At 31.4% G+C, this 14,683-nt stretch overlaps 1 protein-coding gene across 3 annotated transcripts in view; it reads right to left on the reverse strand.

The window, feature by feature from the left end:
* LOC128242577 (small conductance calcium-activated potassium channel protein 2-like) overlaps positions 1-14,683 on the reverse strand; it is a 120,056-nt gene that overhangs the window by 104,112 nt on the left and 1,261 nt on the right. Inside the window, exon 1 of one of the 3 annotated variants that reach the window (XM_052959781.1) lies at positions 13,273-13,518. The exons of 1 other annotated variant lie outside the window; for it this stretch is intronic. In XM_052959781.1, the coding sequence (XP_052815741.1) occupies positions 13,273-13,383 (111 nt within the window). In that variant the 5' untranslated portion in view covers positions 13,384-13,518. Of the gene's footprint in view, positions 1-1,148; positions 1,188-13,272; positions 13,519-14,683 lie in introns of those variants that run through there. One more of the 3 variants, XM_052959794.1, reaches the window with a different exon arrangement.

Here is a 14,683-nt window from a genome sequence, read left to right on the forward strand (position 1 = left end):
AGCAGTCCTTGATCATCGACTTCATGATTTCATTGAGAAGAAACCCCGGACACTTTTTCTTTCTTCCAGGAACTAACAAATAATACTTTCTCATAATACTTTGTTCGATATCAATATGATAATCCGAGAAAAATCATAAACAATAGTTTGTACGCAACATATTCAGATTTGTCTGTAATCTATCCCTATTTACTGTCATATAGGATTTTAAGACGAATATAACCCTTTTCATCAATTTTGAAAACAATGAATTGTAACGAGGTTGTAGAAGTTCACATGACCGGTTTGAGAGTATAAAAAATATCACTTATTATAACAAGTGTATAAACATAAACATTTATTTTTTTTAATTTTGAACTAAACTTGAGAGCATACGTATATGTGTATCAATATGTTAAAATAATCAATATCAAACATCAATTGTAAATATTGATTGTCGGTATCTAATTTCAATAAACGAAACAAGAGTACAATTATCGATTGAATATCAACTCTTATGTCCCTGGGTTTCTGCATTGATAGGCTAGAATTTAGGCAGCTGCTATATTATTGAACAACTGTTTACTGAAAGTGAATACCACATGTAATTGATATGCCCAAAACATTCAAACTTAAAGATGCTATACACCGTATAAAGAAATAGCGTAAAAAAGAGAAAATTGTCGAAAACTGACATAAACTTGGTATCGATGTGTACAATGCATGAAAACTAATTAACTGAAGTACCACATTAATTTATTTTCGCAGTTTTTTCGGATTTTTGGTATTTTATTTACAATAATGTTTCAACGTGTAAAACATTTTATTAAATAATTGTACTGAGATTACAGAAAAACATTTTTACGGTGCAAATCTGGTGCATAGTCCCTTTAAAAGATAAGTATATAAAAATATAGTAGTACATGTGGCCAACAAAGCATAATTTTATTTTCTGAAAACCCAATACAATCTTTGAATAACCTGTCAACGTTTATGTACTTAATGCAAACATATCAAGAACATTTTTTTTTCTTTTTTCCATAAATTAATTATTTTGTTCTTCTGTAAAACCAGACACTATTATTTAAATTCATGCCTTAATTTACGCTGTATTTTCTGTGAACATGTGTTTGTATTTTACGCAATAAATTTAGTTCAGTTGAGTTTACCCATTCGGCGTCTGCTTGACTTTCTCCAGATGTTCTCCCCCTCCTAGAAGAATCTCGTCCGGACCTCAGACTCATTGCTTCCCTTAGTCCATCAGTTATAGACGTAGCCATCGCTTTATTATACTTCGACCACTTGCCATCGTCCACATATATTTCAAATGTAGCAAATGCTCCGTTTTAGCAATGTTCAATAATTGCAAAATCGATCTCAAATACAACGTGTATTTTGTTTCAAGATTTTATTAACACATTTCTAAATTTTCTGGGTTATTTAAAAAAGTTTCAGGCTACATCTTATTTTCAATTACGCAAGTTTTCCTCTTCAAAGTCCAAAGCTTATGAGCACTTTTTTATTTCAACTTTTCACTTCAATGTCCTGCATTTAGAGAGGAATTCAACTAATATGAAATTAACAGTTTTGTTGTCTTTTTTATTGGACGATATGCTTCGTTTCACTAAGTTTTAGAAATCATTTAAGTACAACTTCATGGTCTCGACATAATAATAGTAAGTTTAAGTTGTGGGAGAACATGAATACTACAAAGCACTCTACGTCAAATAAGCATGATCCCATTCAAATTTACTATACCTATTCAGTTTTTTTTATTCTGAATTAAAGAAATAAGAAGAAACTACAATGGACGCCTCTGAAAACCGAGTCTTTTTTGTACATCTATTGAATGGCTTGTTCAAATATCGTGCTTGCTTTTGAATAGAGTACCTATAATTGCAATAATCTGACTATATAATGATATAAAAATGACGTATAATCGGAAAATGTTGGTATGGTCATGTCACAGAGTCGTGCGGTTTTGCACTACATCAGTTTAGGTTTTCATGAATTTCGCCACATGTTGTGGTGTTTAGGGGTGGAATTGATTTTACGAACAGATATTTTATCCCAGAGTGCTTAATGAATAATAATAATAATAATAATAATAATAATAATAATAATAATAATAATAATAATCTATTGTCTGGCAATTCCGAATAATTCTCTTCAGTTTCTCCTGAATATTGTTCCCAGGTGACGCCATACATATTTGGTATCATTGAAAGTGTATTATTTTCTGATTTCTTATATGTAAATGACTGTTACATATTTCTCTCCACACACAAACCCTTTTTAATGATAACAAAATAATGCCCAATATTGTAAAATTGCTTTCTTACTACTTATATGGTATTAATTGCCTTATTTCATTGCTAACATGGGAAGGCAGCGTGTGTTTATTTTTTAATCAATGATTACTCATTGTCTTTTATTATTGCTCTCTAAAATAGTACATTTCAATGAATCGACATATTCTGAATGTGTATAAATGTTTTCTCAGAGATATAGAAATACGATTAAACCAGAAGTGCGTGTCTGAATGATAACTGTGTCGCTGACTGCAGAACATCGTAAAGTATGGGCCTTAGAAACTAACATTTGCTTTGACTTATACAGGCTTTTAAGCGGTATTCTATTTTCAAATATCATTACGACATAGTCAACGATCCCGAAGCATTAGAAAACAAATGACTACACAATGGACGAAGTATTGTGCGATTCTAAACATAGTTAACAATAAAAACAAATTACATTCCACCTGCTTTCGGCAAGATCCAGTCTTAGTTCACTTTTAATACTAGTCAGAAATTAACAAATGAAGTCAATTAACTTCAAAGCTTGACCCTAAATCGGAACAGAGCTTGCAAGAAGTTTGTGTGGATAAAACAAACATATAGTTTGACTGTGTTGCATGATATTGATGTAAATACTGGCAAGGTTGTATATTTTGTATCAAAACAAAAGCATGCAACATGTGTTCCGCGCTGTTCTTATATCATTAGGCTCTTATAAAGGTTAAAGAAGATTAGGGATCGATCTTTCCTAAATGAAAAAGCATCACATATTTTTATGCAGGGAATATATATAGTAATATCAACATTATAATATAATAGATTCGAGCATGTGAAAAAATAATCATATTAAGTGCGTGTCATCTTCCGCTGTATTTAAATTAATACAGCATATTTTCTACTAAACCTATGGATAAAAAAGCCTGTATAATTTCGTTTAAAAAAAAAATAACTTTGTCGAAAAGAAATTATTCGAAATATTGTACTGATGTATAAATCCGATAATACTGTTTTAGTATGTTAGTACCAGGTGGGTGGGGGCTTTAACACTGCATGTCCAAGACACTCGTTGGAACATACGACATATACGGTAATTCAATTCGACTTTGCCTTGTTCTCATAATAGCAATTACAGAATAAACTTTATATCTACTTTGGGTTTAAAAAGTCCGGATGGAAACTTTTACCGACGCGACAAGCTTCATAAAATCGCTGACGTCCTAGACGGTAACATTAACAATTTTCTGTAATATCTTGAGATTTTTTTTTTCGTTTTTTTTCATAATGCAATTCATAGAATTATGACTGTTAGAGTTGTATATTTTAGAAATAAAGACCTTGTGAGAATCCGTATTTGCGTCCGTATTTACTGATGACCACGCAAGATAGACAAATCGTTTCTGGGATGGGCGTAAACTGTTCACATTTTAGGTGTAAGATGTAGCTTTGAACATTTCTAGATTTATTCACTACGTCATGTCATCATGCAATATGTCAGGATGTATTTTAATTGATTTTGTTTTTAAATAATCTTACCTGAATATTAACTATCTTATGTTTGTAAATAATTCATTCAGACAATGTTTCAATATAGTTAAGAAAATGATTCATTAGACAATACTTTATAATTAAGGAATTGTCCCTCTATCGAACGATGCAAAATTTTCATTTAAAGAAAATATACATAAACGCTTAGCCATATAACATCTAAATAAAAATATCGCTATTACATTCTAACTGGCTAACATTGAACATCTGTTTTTATGTTAACAATCAATAAAGAATAAACTTTCACTAAGCACAATATAGCGTGAGGAATTTGTGATTGGAAGGAATAGAAAGGAAATAATACTAAGTACATGTTCATACGTATCATTCGAGTCTTAAAGATAAGACTCCATTTTAGAGTCCACAAAATATGTATTTAATCCTGTTGCCTTTAATGTGATATTGATAACATTATTTGCCTTCTTAATATTTTCCCATAGCCCTTTCTTTATAACACGAGCTCAATCACTTGAGAAGTAATTCCATTACTAAAATTGGAGAATTTCTGTAAGTGTTAAGGAATTTTCTCTCAAATGGCTAGATATATCATACATGCAATCATGCAGCGTTTTATTTATTCTGATAATAGAGTCGCCCTTATGAGACACGTTTCCTAACGTAGTTTAAATGGAGCGAACATAGTTAACCTGAGAAAAAAAAATACCAATTGGCTTTAGTTGGTCGGTAATGAACTTGTTACATGGTTGTCATCAGAGATATGTAGTTCGTATTTTCTTAAGCCTCATCATACTCATCCTCATCATCCTCATCTTCTCATCCTCATCCTCAGCCTCATCATCATCATCATCATCATCATCATCATCATCATGATCATCATCATCATCATCATCATCATCACAATCATCATCATCATCATCATCATCATCATCATCATCATCATCATCATCATACAAGAATTAAATGCTGCGTGAGCATGCCATTTCGACGAATATAGGTCGTTTGGGCTTGAATTATTGGTCATGACGAACTGTTAGCGGTAAGGAACTGTATCAATGCTTGACAATGTTAACGGTCAAAGCGCCAATTCATGACGAACTGTATGCGGTGACAAACTCTATCACAGCTTGACAATGTTGACAGTCAGCGCGCCTTATAACCGGCGATTTTGAGTTATAAAAACATCTTAAGTAAATTCTAATCGCGCCATTTCAGATATACTATAGAATGTTCAAAAAGGCACAGATATACTAATGTATCTTCCCTTTTGAAACTTATCCAAAAATGACCATATCAATTTTGAATACATCTCCTACTATTACAATACCGGTTCCACTATATGAACGGAAATCTAGATCATTATCCCTGTTGGATAATGTCCCGTGTGTGTTACGGTATTATCTTTAGACGGCTGGATATGTCAGAAAATTAATCCATCAGCGATATCCTGAATCATGATAGTTTCGCCGTTACTAGACCCGCTTCCCGAATGAAGTTTAGACGAGGAGAACATTATCATCTGACACAAGCGGTGGTTGGATATTCTTTGTCGATAATCAAAGTGTTACTTGCTTTAGAACATGTTTACAAGGAATGAACATGGTTTCCGAATAATGGTGGTTGCTATGAGAGGTAGAGACAAAATTATGAAGAACAAATGAGAATTCATTTTCGCCAAACACATCTTAAGTATGCAAATAATACTCTCGTTTTTAGCGTGACTTACATTGATATATTTTATCATAGGTAACAATGTCTGCACATCCTACTGCTGGGGATATCCTATTTCCAAACTTCACTCGTGAATTTACATTGCAGACAAACAAAATAATATTAAGCACACCAGGTTCAAACGGAACTTAAGATGAGTTTAAACTCATTTTTCATGAACGAATATTTTTTTATTCATTTTTTTTATTCAATTACCTTCATCTTTGCTCTTAACCACTTTTTCCATCGAAACTAATAATCTCTTAAACGGCTGGACATGTCAGACATATAATCGAAAAGCGATCTACATATTCTGATTACTGTGTCGCCGTTCATCAGATCGACTTCCCTAATGAAGTTTAAAAGAAGCAGATTAAATAGTCTGAGAAAGAAAGGCGATTATTGGATTTAGTTTGCCACGAATGAACTTGTTTCTTGCGTGTGTGCCAGTTCTCGAAGGATTGAACACTCCTTATGTTATGTTTGCACACTTTAACTAATAAAAACATAGACGACATTCCATCAACGATATATCAACGACAATGGACTTAAGAGATTTTCAAGATAACCGTAGTTAAATATCATTTAGGTTCACCACATAATATTTGAATTGGGATAAGGGTGGTATTTCATCTTTTTGTGATACTAAAGCAAAAGGGTATTTCTTTAAATTCATTTAAACTTCCTTAGAAGCTCTTTTCATCTCTCCATTAAATTAAGAAAATTGTTTTTACACAATGTGGAAACTGTCCAAAGTGATACTAAGTTATCTCCTAAAAGGCTGAATATGTCAGACCCGAAGTGGATTAAACAGACTACTAATTATTAATATAAAATTAAGAATATATTGAAATATGTATAGTAATAACGATAAAATTAAAATAATGAAAGAGATAATAAGCATGCTCTGATGGCTTTTTCTTATTACTGTTTTTAACCGCTTCACAAATACAGATGAACTTAACTTTCTAAAAATCGGGAGAAATAAAATAGATGATTACACTTAGTGTAGTCTGAGAAGTGAACGTGGGTCACGTGCGTTTAATAAAACCTGACCTCAAAACTCTTGCGCGTTTATAAGACGAACCGAAATATTTTAGAACACAATTAGTGAAAAGTCGGGCTAAAACACAATTCATTTGTAACAAGAAGAGAAAATAAATCGGGTTATAACGCTCGATCGTTGTTGTTTTGTTTCATTATTTTCAAGAGAATTAAGAAACCAAACCATTTATATCAAGAGTCATGGACCTTGTTACACATAAATATCATTTGAACGCCGTACGTAAATTTTGTTGAAGGTCAAACTGATGGGCTTGTTTCACATAAATGCCATTGGTATCTGTTTGTGAAAATCGTTATAGGTCAAAGTGGTGGGATCTTGTTACTCACAAATGCCATTGGTACGCTGTATGTGAATACTGTTAAAGGCCAAAGGTTTAATATTATGCACTCAATTAAAGATTTGTGCTAAAGAAAATAATGTACTTTATAACCAAATATGTAACAATCTAGTAAGAAGAGTAATTTTAGCTTTTATCAAGTAATATTTGCATTCCTACTCATATAATTATGTAAGTCATAATTATATACAACTTCACCTACAGTCATGTAAAACATTACTAAAAGTCAGTAAAGCGATCACTATATTTGTTTGCATGAAATCCGGTTCTTCGTGTATAGCTATTATTCGCCAAATTTGTTACAAGATACAATTTTCTTTATTTAAAGTCAGGTATATGATAACAAGAAACATTAGCTCAATGAGATATTTTCAGACATGCATAACAAACATACATAACATAACAAAACATAACAATGAATGCTTGCCATTCCCCTTTGGCCTTCATTTACTTCGCTGTTAAATATCCGCCAAATCATGCAAGTCGATAATATGTCAAATTATCTTGCTTTTAGACACATTTTTTCGAAGATAATTACATTTTAACGCGTAAATTCACTACATTTCTTGATTACAATCCAAAATCGAACATATTTGCGCAATTTTAGAGGACTAATTTTCATCGTCCATTATCAGCTTTTCTGTTTGTTTAAATTAAAACAAAGGATCGTATAACAATAAATTCAAATATAAACGTTTTGGTGTTTGTTTGTTTTCGTTTAAAATTTGTATCTCAAGAAAAACTTATTCACACAAAAAAAGAAGTTCAAAAAATGAACATATTTGTAAACTAAACGTGAGCACTGATCAGCTTGAGATTCGCAAGAGTTAAGGAAATTAAAAATTCTTTACCGTCTACATATATAGTCGAACTAAGTCAAACAATTAGTTATTCTTGCTTTCAAGAACTAACAGAAAATGAAATCCCTGATTTGCCTGATGTTGCACATTACATTAAAAAATATAATCAAGACATTATATTGTACAAAACATATTCAGTTTTGTCTGCAATTCATTTCAATTTACAACACGTATTCCAGAGAGGATTTTAAGATAATCGGTTTCTAAATAAATTAATTCCTTTTCCAACGCAAGGCGTTTTTTTTATAAAATGATATACCAAATAAGAACACTGCAAGCTGGCACCAGTGTACATCAGTTTTTAAGTCCCTTAAGAGGCATATCTCGACAAATACTTTATTTTCAGATTCTCGGAATATAAAACATGTACGTTTTGTCACAGTGAACACGTTTAGTAAGTTTCGTGTTGACTTCTTTAAAGAATTTTCTGGGTTTTTTTGTATTATAACAAAGGATAAGGTTTTTGTATAATAACAACTCCTACATCAGCAACGACGACACTAATACAATGACAATGTTACGAGTGTGCTTCTATTGAAAACAGATGGGCTAAACCAAAACATTTTAAAGTTTACTTACAGATTCGTCCGATTTTGACATAATATAACCTTGAACTATTTCAGACACGAATTCAACTTTCCCGGATATTTACTGCACCTTTTCCGCGATAAGTAGTTCTTCATACTATCCAGGTATTAATGAATGAATGAAGCTAATTAACTCTTAAATCTAAAGAATGTGGACAAACCGTGACGGTAATTAAATAGTGTTTTACATGTCTCTCAATATAAAAAGCAAGTAGGCAAAACATGTTTTCGCCGACTTAGAAATTAAGATTCCATAAGCTTTAAAGAAGATAAGGGATCGATGTCTTCCACAAGGCATTTCTTAATTTGCACAATTTCTTCTGATTTATCTTGTAGATATGAATATATTTGTCCATATGTTATATTTAGATCATGCTTACAAATACGATTTAAAGTGTAAGATTTCTTTTGATGTACTGATGTCCTATATATAGCAATTATCCATGCTCTTTCATCATAAACCGTGCACCTTTGTTTCTGTGCATATGTGTATGATTTTTTATCAAACAAGTCTTGTTGCAGGAAGCAGTTGGTTGAATTTAAAATACCTTTAACGTATTGGCCAACTGTTGCTGCTTGTTCAAGGATCTTTACGATTCTTCGATATTTCACAACCATCTTACAATCAGTGTGTGTATACCACTTGATATAAATTGTGTCATGAATGTTTCGTCGGAAAGCAATGTTTTGCTCTGAATGAACACTTTAAACAAAGACAATTTACAATTTCTTCACCATTTTAAATGAAACCTATCGGTATTTTACTTGAGTTTGATTGAGAGTTAGTTTCTGAAAACACTTCCAAAAACCTTTTCACAAAACCGCCGCCTGATGGATCACTGTCAAAACATTAGTTTGGAAACAGGTTTGTCGAAGTCTTTGAGTAAACTTATCACCTAATCAAACTCCGGTAATGAAACGAAGCGTAGGTAGGGCTCTTCCAAGCGGCATAGACTGCCTTTTATTTTATCTAAAATGGTGAAGAAAAAGAAAAAAGTTATCTTGTTTTCAGGTCTTCATTTTAAGCAAAATGTTCCCTTACGACATAGCAGATATGAAATAATTTATCACGTGGTATACACACACTGTACAATGTAATGGACTGATTTTACATCTCGTAGCTAGATATATTTGTTCTCAAATTTAAATATGTAATTCAGATTAATAAAACAGTTTATCTGCATGCATGAACCATATTACTCAACGCCAGTAGGAGAAGAGAGAAATGTTCAATCGAAGCGAGAAGTTAATTAGTTTCTGCAAAATCAGGTTTTTTGTGCATGGCTCTTATTACCGAAATCCTATAAGAGACTTCGCGCTCCCGCCTTAGCTTTTCGAAAATTAAAACAGCAAACGGTAGTCAATGAAAAAAGATGAACCGATGCAACAATAAATATCGCCTTTTTCTCGATTTAGTCTTATCAAAAAGATGCCAAGCAGTTCATGTAAAAACTCGCCGTTTTTTTCAAATCGCACAGTACATTCTATAATAAACCCTTAGGTAGTCAATGAAATAAGATGCGCACAATAAACACTAAACATCGTCTTCCTTTCTACGATTTATATGCACGGTAGGAAATGCCAAAGCTCTGATCTTTTTTATCGAATTTCAAATGAAGACATCATAAATTTCCTATATAAAGTACTTCAATTTTGAAAGAAACATATGCCAAAATTTTACCATCCAACATCTCGTTTTTCTTTGACATGCTCAAAAGGCGACGGGTGAAATCGTTTAAGCCCTAATTGGATTCCATAAGTATTCGCAATCATTTCGATTTACCATCCCCTTTTGGTCCTGTAAAATATAGACTTTCCACCCAGTCAAGCAAGTCGATGATCTGTCAAAACACATTTTGCCGAATAGAATAACCTTCTAAAGCATGAAGTCAACGTAATTCCTTATTACAACCCAATACGAGAATATCGTGGCCTTTGCGGAAGGATCTTTATACTACCTCTAATAAGAAGAAATGCCGATTCTAACGACGTAAATATGCTTGCCTAAATAGGCGACGCTTTGGCCTTGTGATTCAAGTCTTTTAAGTATGATGTTAAGTTCACAATATTTATATAAAATAGCAGTCCTAGATCAACGCCTACATATTTCCATTGAGAAAATTTTCGCAGGATCTCTAAAAATACATTTTTTTGTGATACAGACATTGTAATCCTGGAAAATCAAATTATATTGTACACATAATCTTTAGGGCTGTCTGAAATCTATCTCACTTTATGACAATTATTCCAAAGATATTTCCTTCCATGTTAATGAATTCCTTTTCATTGTTATGTGTTTTTAAAGAATACGATAACAAATAAGAGCAGTGCAAGCTGGCACCGGTGTTCTTGTAAGGGACTTAACCCGACAAATACTTTGTCCAGATTAACGTGATATTGAACATGTACTGATTGTCACAATGAACACTTGTAGAAAGTTTTGTTTTAACCTCTTTATTCCCTTTTTAGTGAAGACAATAGAATGTGTTTGTATAATACCAATTTCTGCTTTGGCAACAATTCGAATGTGTTTCTGTTAAAAACTTAAATGCTTAACATAAACACTGAACATTTACATACAAATTCTATCTAATATTCTTATGGGCTGGTTTTATATCTTGTATTAATATATATGTATTCGTATGCCAACTGAAATCTGTAATTCAGATTCATAAAACAATCCACCTACATGCATGAATCACATAAGAGCAGTGATGCGAGCATTGAATTAGTGACAACAAAATCAAGTTCCTTGTGCATAGCATAGCTATAATTTACGGAATCCGTCGCTCTTTGAAAATATCCAAGAAAAAAAACGCGATATTGCTTGCTAAAATATCTTATCATCATCAATTTGTACCGAACCTTATACAGTTAAAGGTAGTCAATGAAAAAGATGCGCCAATTCAACAAACAATATCTACTTGTAAATGTAAAATCTCGCATTTTTTGTCAATTTGTATAGTACTTTATAGGGTAAAACCTTTAGTAAGTCACTGGAAAATATGCGCTGATTCAACAATAAATATCGCATTTTTTCTTTCTCTAGACAGTCTTATTAAAAAGATGCAACGAAGTAAATGTCAAATTCGCATCTGTTTAATTCGGAATTCAAAATGAACAGTTTTTCAGCACAAAGTATAGATGATGTCACATACATGTTTTTAATGAGAGCTTTTTGCGTTATCTTTAATGTTAAGTAGTCGGTTGTTGCAAATTAAGGAAGTAACATTCAAAAACTTATTTGATATTTTTCATTGACCATATATTTTAATATTTATTTACAACCTCTCCTTTTTACAAAAGTTAAAAATTATGTGCAAAGTAGAAGAAATAATTTCAAATGTGATTATTTTCTTTTCATATTCATATCTCCAGAAAAATATATAAATAATAAGTTACTGCAAATGGATATGTTACGGTGGTAACGCACATTTGTGCACTAAAAGTATTGAAAAGATATTCAAAAAAAAGATTTTATTCAAAGTAAAGCAGGTTTGGGCACCAAACGAGACGACTGACCTGCTTCAAATTCTCAGGAGATAAAGACATTTGATTTCTGTGAAGGAAATGACAAAGGTCATGGCGAGGAATTAAATATATTGATAATGTGATGAATATTTGCATACAGAATTGCCTCTTTCTCAATTTACAACAACCGGCTTTCGCTTATTGCATTTTTTTCTTATACATAAATCAATTTAATGACGTAAATATGTTTGTCTCAATGGGTTTAGTTCGCGTTATGTATGAGTAATACAGCAGTCCTGGATCATCGCCTGCATGATTTCTTTGAGACAAAAACCCGGACACTTTTTCTTTCTTCCAGGAACTTACAAATAATACTTGCTGTGAATACTTTGTTTGATATCAATATTGCAAACCAAAAAAATCATAAACAATAGTTTGTACCCGACCTAGTCAGATTTGATTGCAATATATCCATATTTACTACAAAATTCCAGAGAGGTTTTTAAGACGAATGTAACCCTTTTCATCAATTTTGGAAATAATGAATTATAACAATGACAATTTCAATGTCAGAAATAAACACCAATTGCATAAACTAGCATTGTATATCATTAAAGGTTCTAAACAAAAAGATAATATTATCAAAATTGTACAGTAGAATATATCTTATATATTATACCTAATTAGTACTATCAATTGTGATGGAGTGTTACTTCAAGGTTTGTGTATTCATGAATTGCTGATTTATGTACATGATTATTAGCTCTATATGCTTAAATCAAAACAAAACACATGTTATGTTATGTTATGAAATAACGAGGTTGTAGAAGTTCTAATGACAGGTTTGAGACTTGTCTTATCAATATATTACTTATAATTACAAGTGTAAAAACATATATATATATATTGTATTTTGAATTTAACTATGTTCTAAACTTGATCGCAAATATATATATTATATATTATATATATGGACTTATATGTTTATTAATTTGTAAAAATCAAAACATCAATTATAAATATTATTGTCGGTATCCTAATTTCAATTAACGACACAGGAGTAAAAATATCGATTGAATATTAACCCTCATGTCGCTGGATTGACAGGCTAGAATTTAGGCAGCTATTATAGTTTCGATCTATTTTTATTGAAAGTGAATACCACATATTATTGATATGCCCAAAACATTCACACTTAAGACACACATATATAAAAATGTATTATAACATGTGGCCAACAAAGCATAACTTTATTTACTGAAAACCGAACAAATCTTTGAATAACTTTCAACGTGTTTGTACTGAATGCAACAAGAAAATATTTCTTTTTCTCCATTTTTCCATCATTATATTATTTTGCTCTTCTGTAAAACAAACACTATTATTTAAATGCATGCCTTCTTTGTTTTTGCTATAATAATCTGATATGTTTAACACAATAAATTTAGTTGAATTGAATTACCCATTCGGCGTCTGCTTGACTATCTCCAGATGTCCTTCCCTTCCTAGAAGAATCGCGTCCGGACCTCAGATTCATTGCTTCCCTTAGTCCATCAGCTATAGACGTAGCCATTACTTTATTATAATTCGACCACCTGCTTACGTCTCCATATATTTCAAATTCAGCAAATGTTCCGTTTAAAGCAATATTCAATAATTGCAAAATAATTGCTTTCAAATACAACGTGCAGTTCCTTTCAATATTGAATTTCTAAATCCTCTGAATTGTTTGCAAATAGTTTTAGGCTACTTCTTATTTTCATCTACACAAGTTTACTTCTTTAAAATCCATAATTTATGAGCATCATTTTATTTTAACCTTTTCACTTCAATATCCTGTATTTAGAGCCGATAAAAACCAATATGAAATTAACAGTACTATTTTTTTTTATTTGACATATTTCCTTTCACTTAGTTTTTAGAGATTATTTAAGTCCAACTTTATGAACTCGACATAATGATAGAAAGTTTAAATTGTGTGAGAATATTAATACTATAAAGCACTCTACGTCCAATAATCATGATCAAATTTAATATACCTATTCAGTTATTATTATTCCGAATAAAAGAAATAAATCTAAACTACAATGAACGCCTTTGAAAAACGATTCCTTTCTATACATCTATTGAATGGCTTGTTCAAATATCGTGCTTTCTATTGAATAGTGTACTCATAATTGCAATAATCTGACTAAATAATGATATTAAATCACGTATTATCGGAAAATATAGTATATTCGTGTCACAGAGGCGCGCGGTTTTGCACTACATCAATTTAGACTTTTGATGAATAAAAAGGTGGGTAACAAAAGAGTCGAATTCATTTCAAGAACGATTATTTTATCACAGAGTGTTAATGCATCAAAACAGATATGATTGAATAATAATAATAATAATAATAATAATAATAATAATAATAATAATAATAATAATAATAATAATAATTTATCTGTCTGGCAATCCGTTTAATTCTCTTCCCCATCATTACCAGGAGACGCCATACATTTTTGGTAACATTTGAAAGAGTATTCTTTTCTGATCACTTTTATGCAAAGAACTCTTACATGTTTTCTAAAAATCACAAACCCTTTTTAAACCCTAAATAATGTCCGATATTGTTATAAATGTTTCATGACTTCTTATATAGTGTTTACCTAATTGTCTGATTGTATTGTTAAAATGAGGAGGCAGCGTGTGTTCATGTGTACTCATTATCTTTTTATTAATGAATCGACTTATTCTGAATGTGTAAAGTGTTTTCCAAGAGATAAACATACGTTTTAACTAGGGATGCAAACGAATATTCGAATATTCGAATATTCGATCGAACGTTTAATATTCGAATGCCAAAATTGATATTCGAATATTCGATG

This window comes from Mya arenaria, chromosome 8, assembly GCF_026914265.1.
Source record: "Mya arenaria isolate MELC-2E11 chromosome 8, ASM2691426v1".
Classification (NCBI taxonomy): domain Eukaryota; kingdom Metazoa; phylum Mollusca; class Bivalvia; order Myida; family Myidae; genus Mya; species Mya arenaria.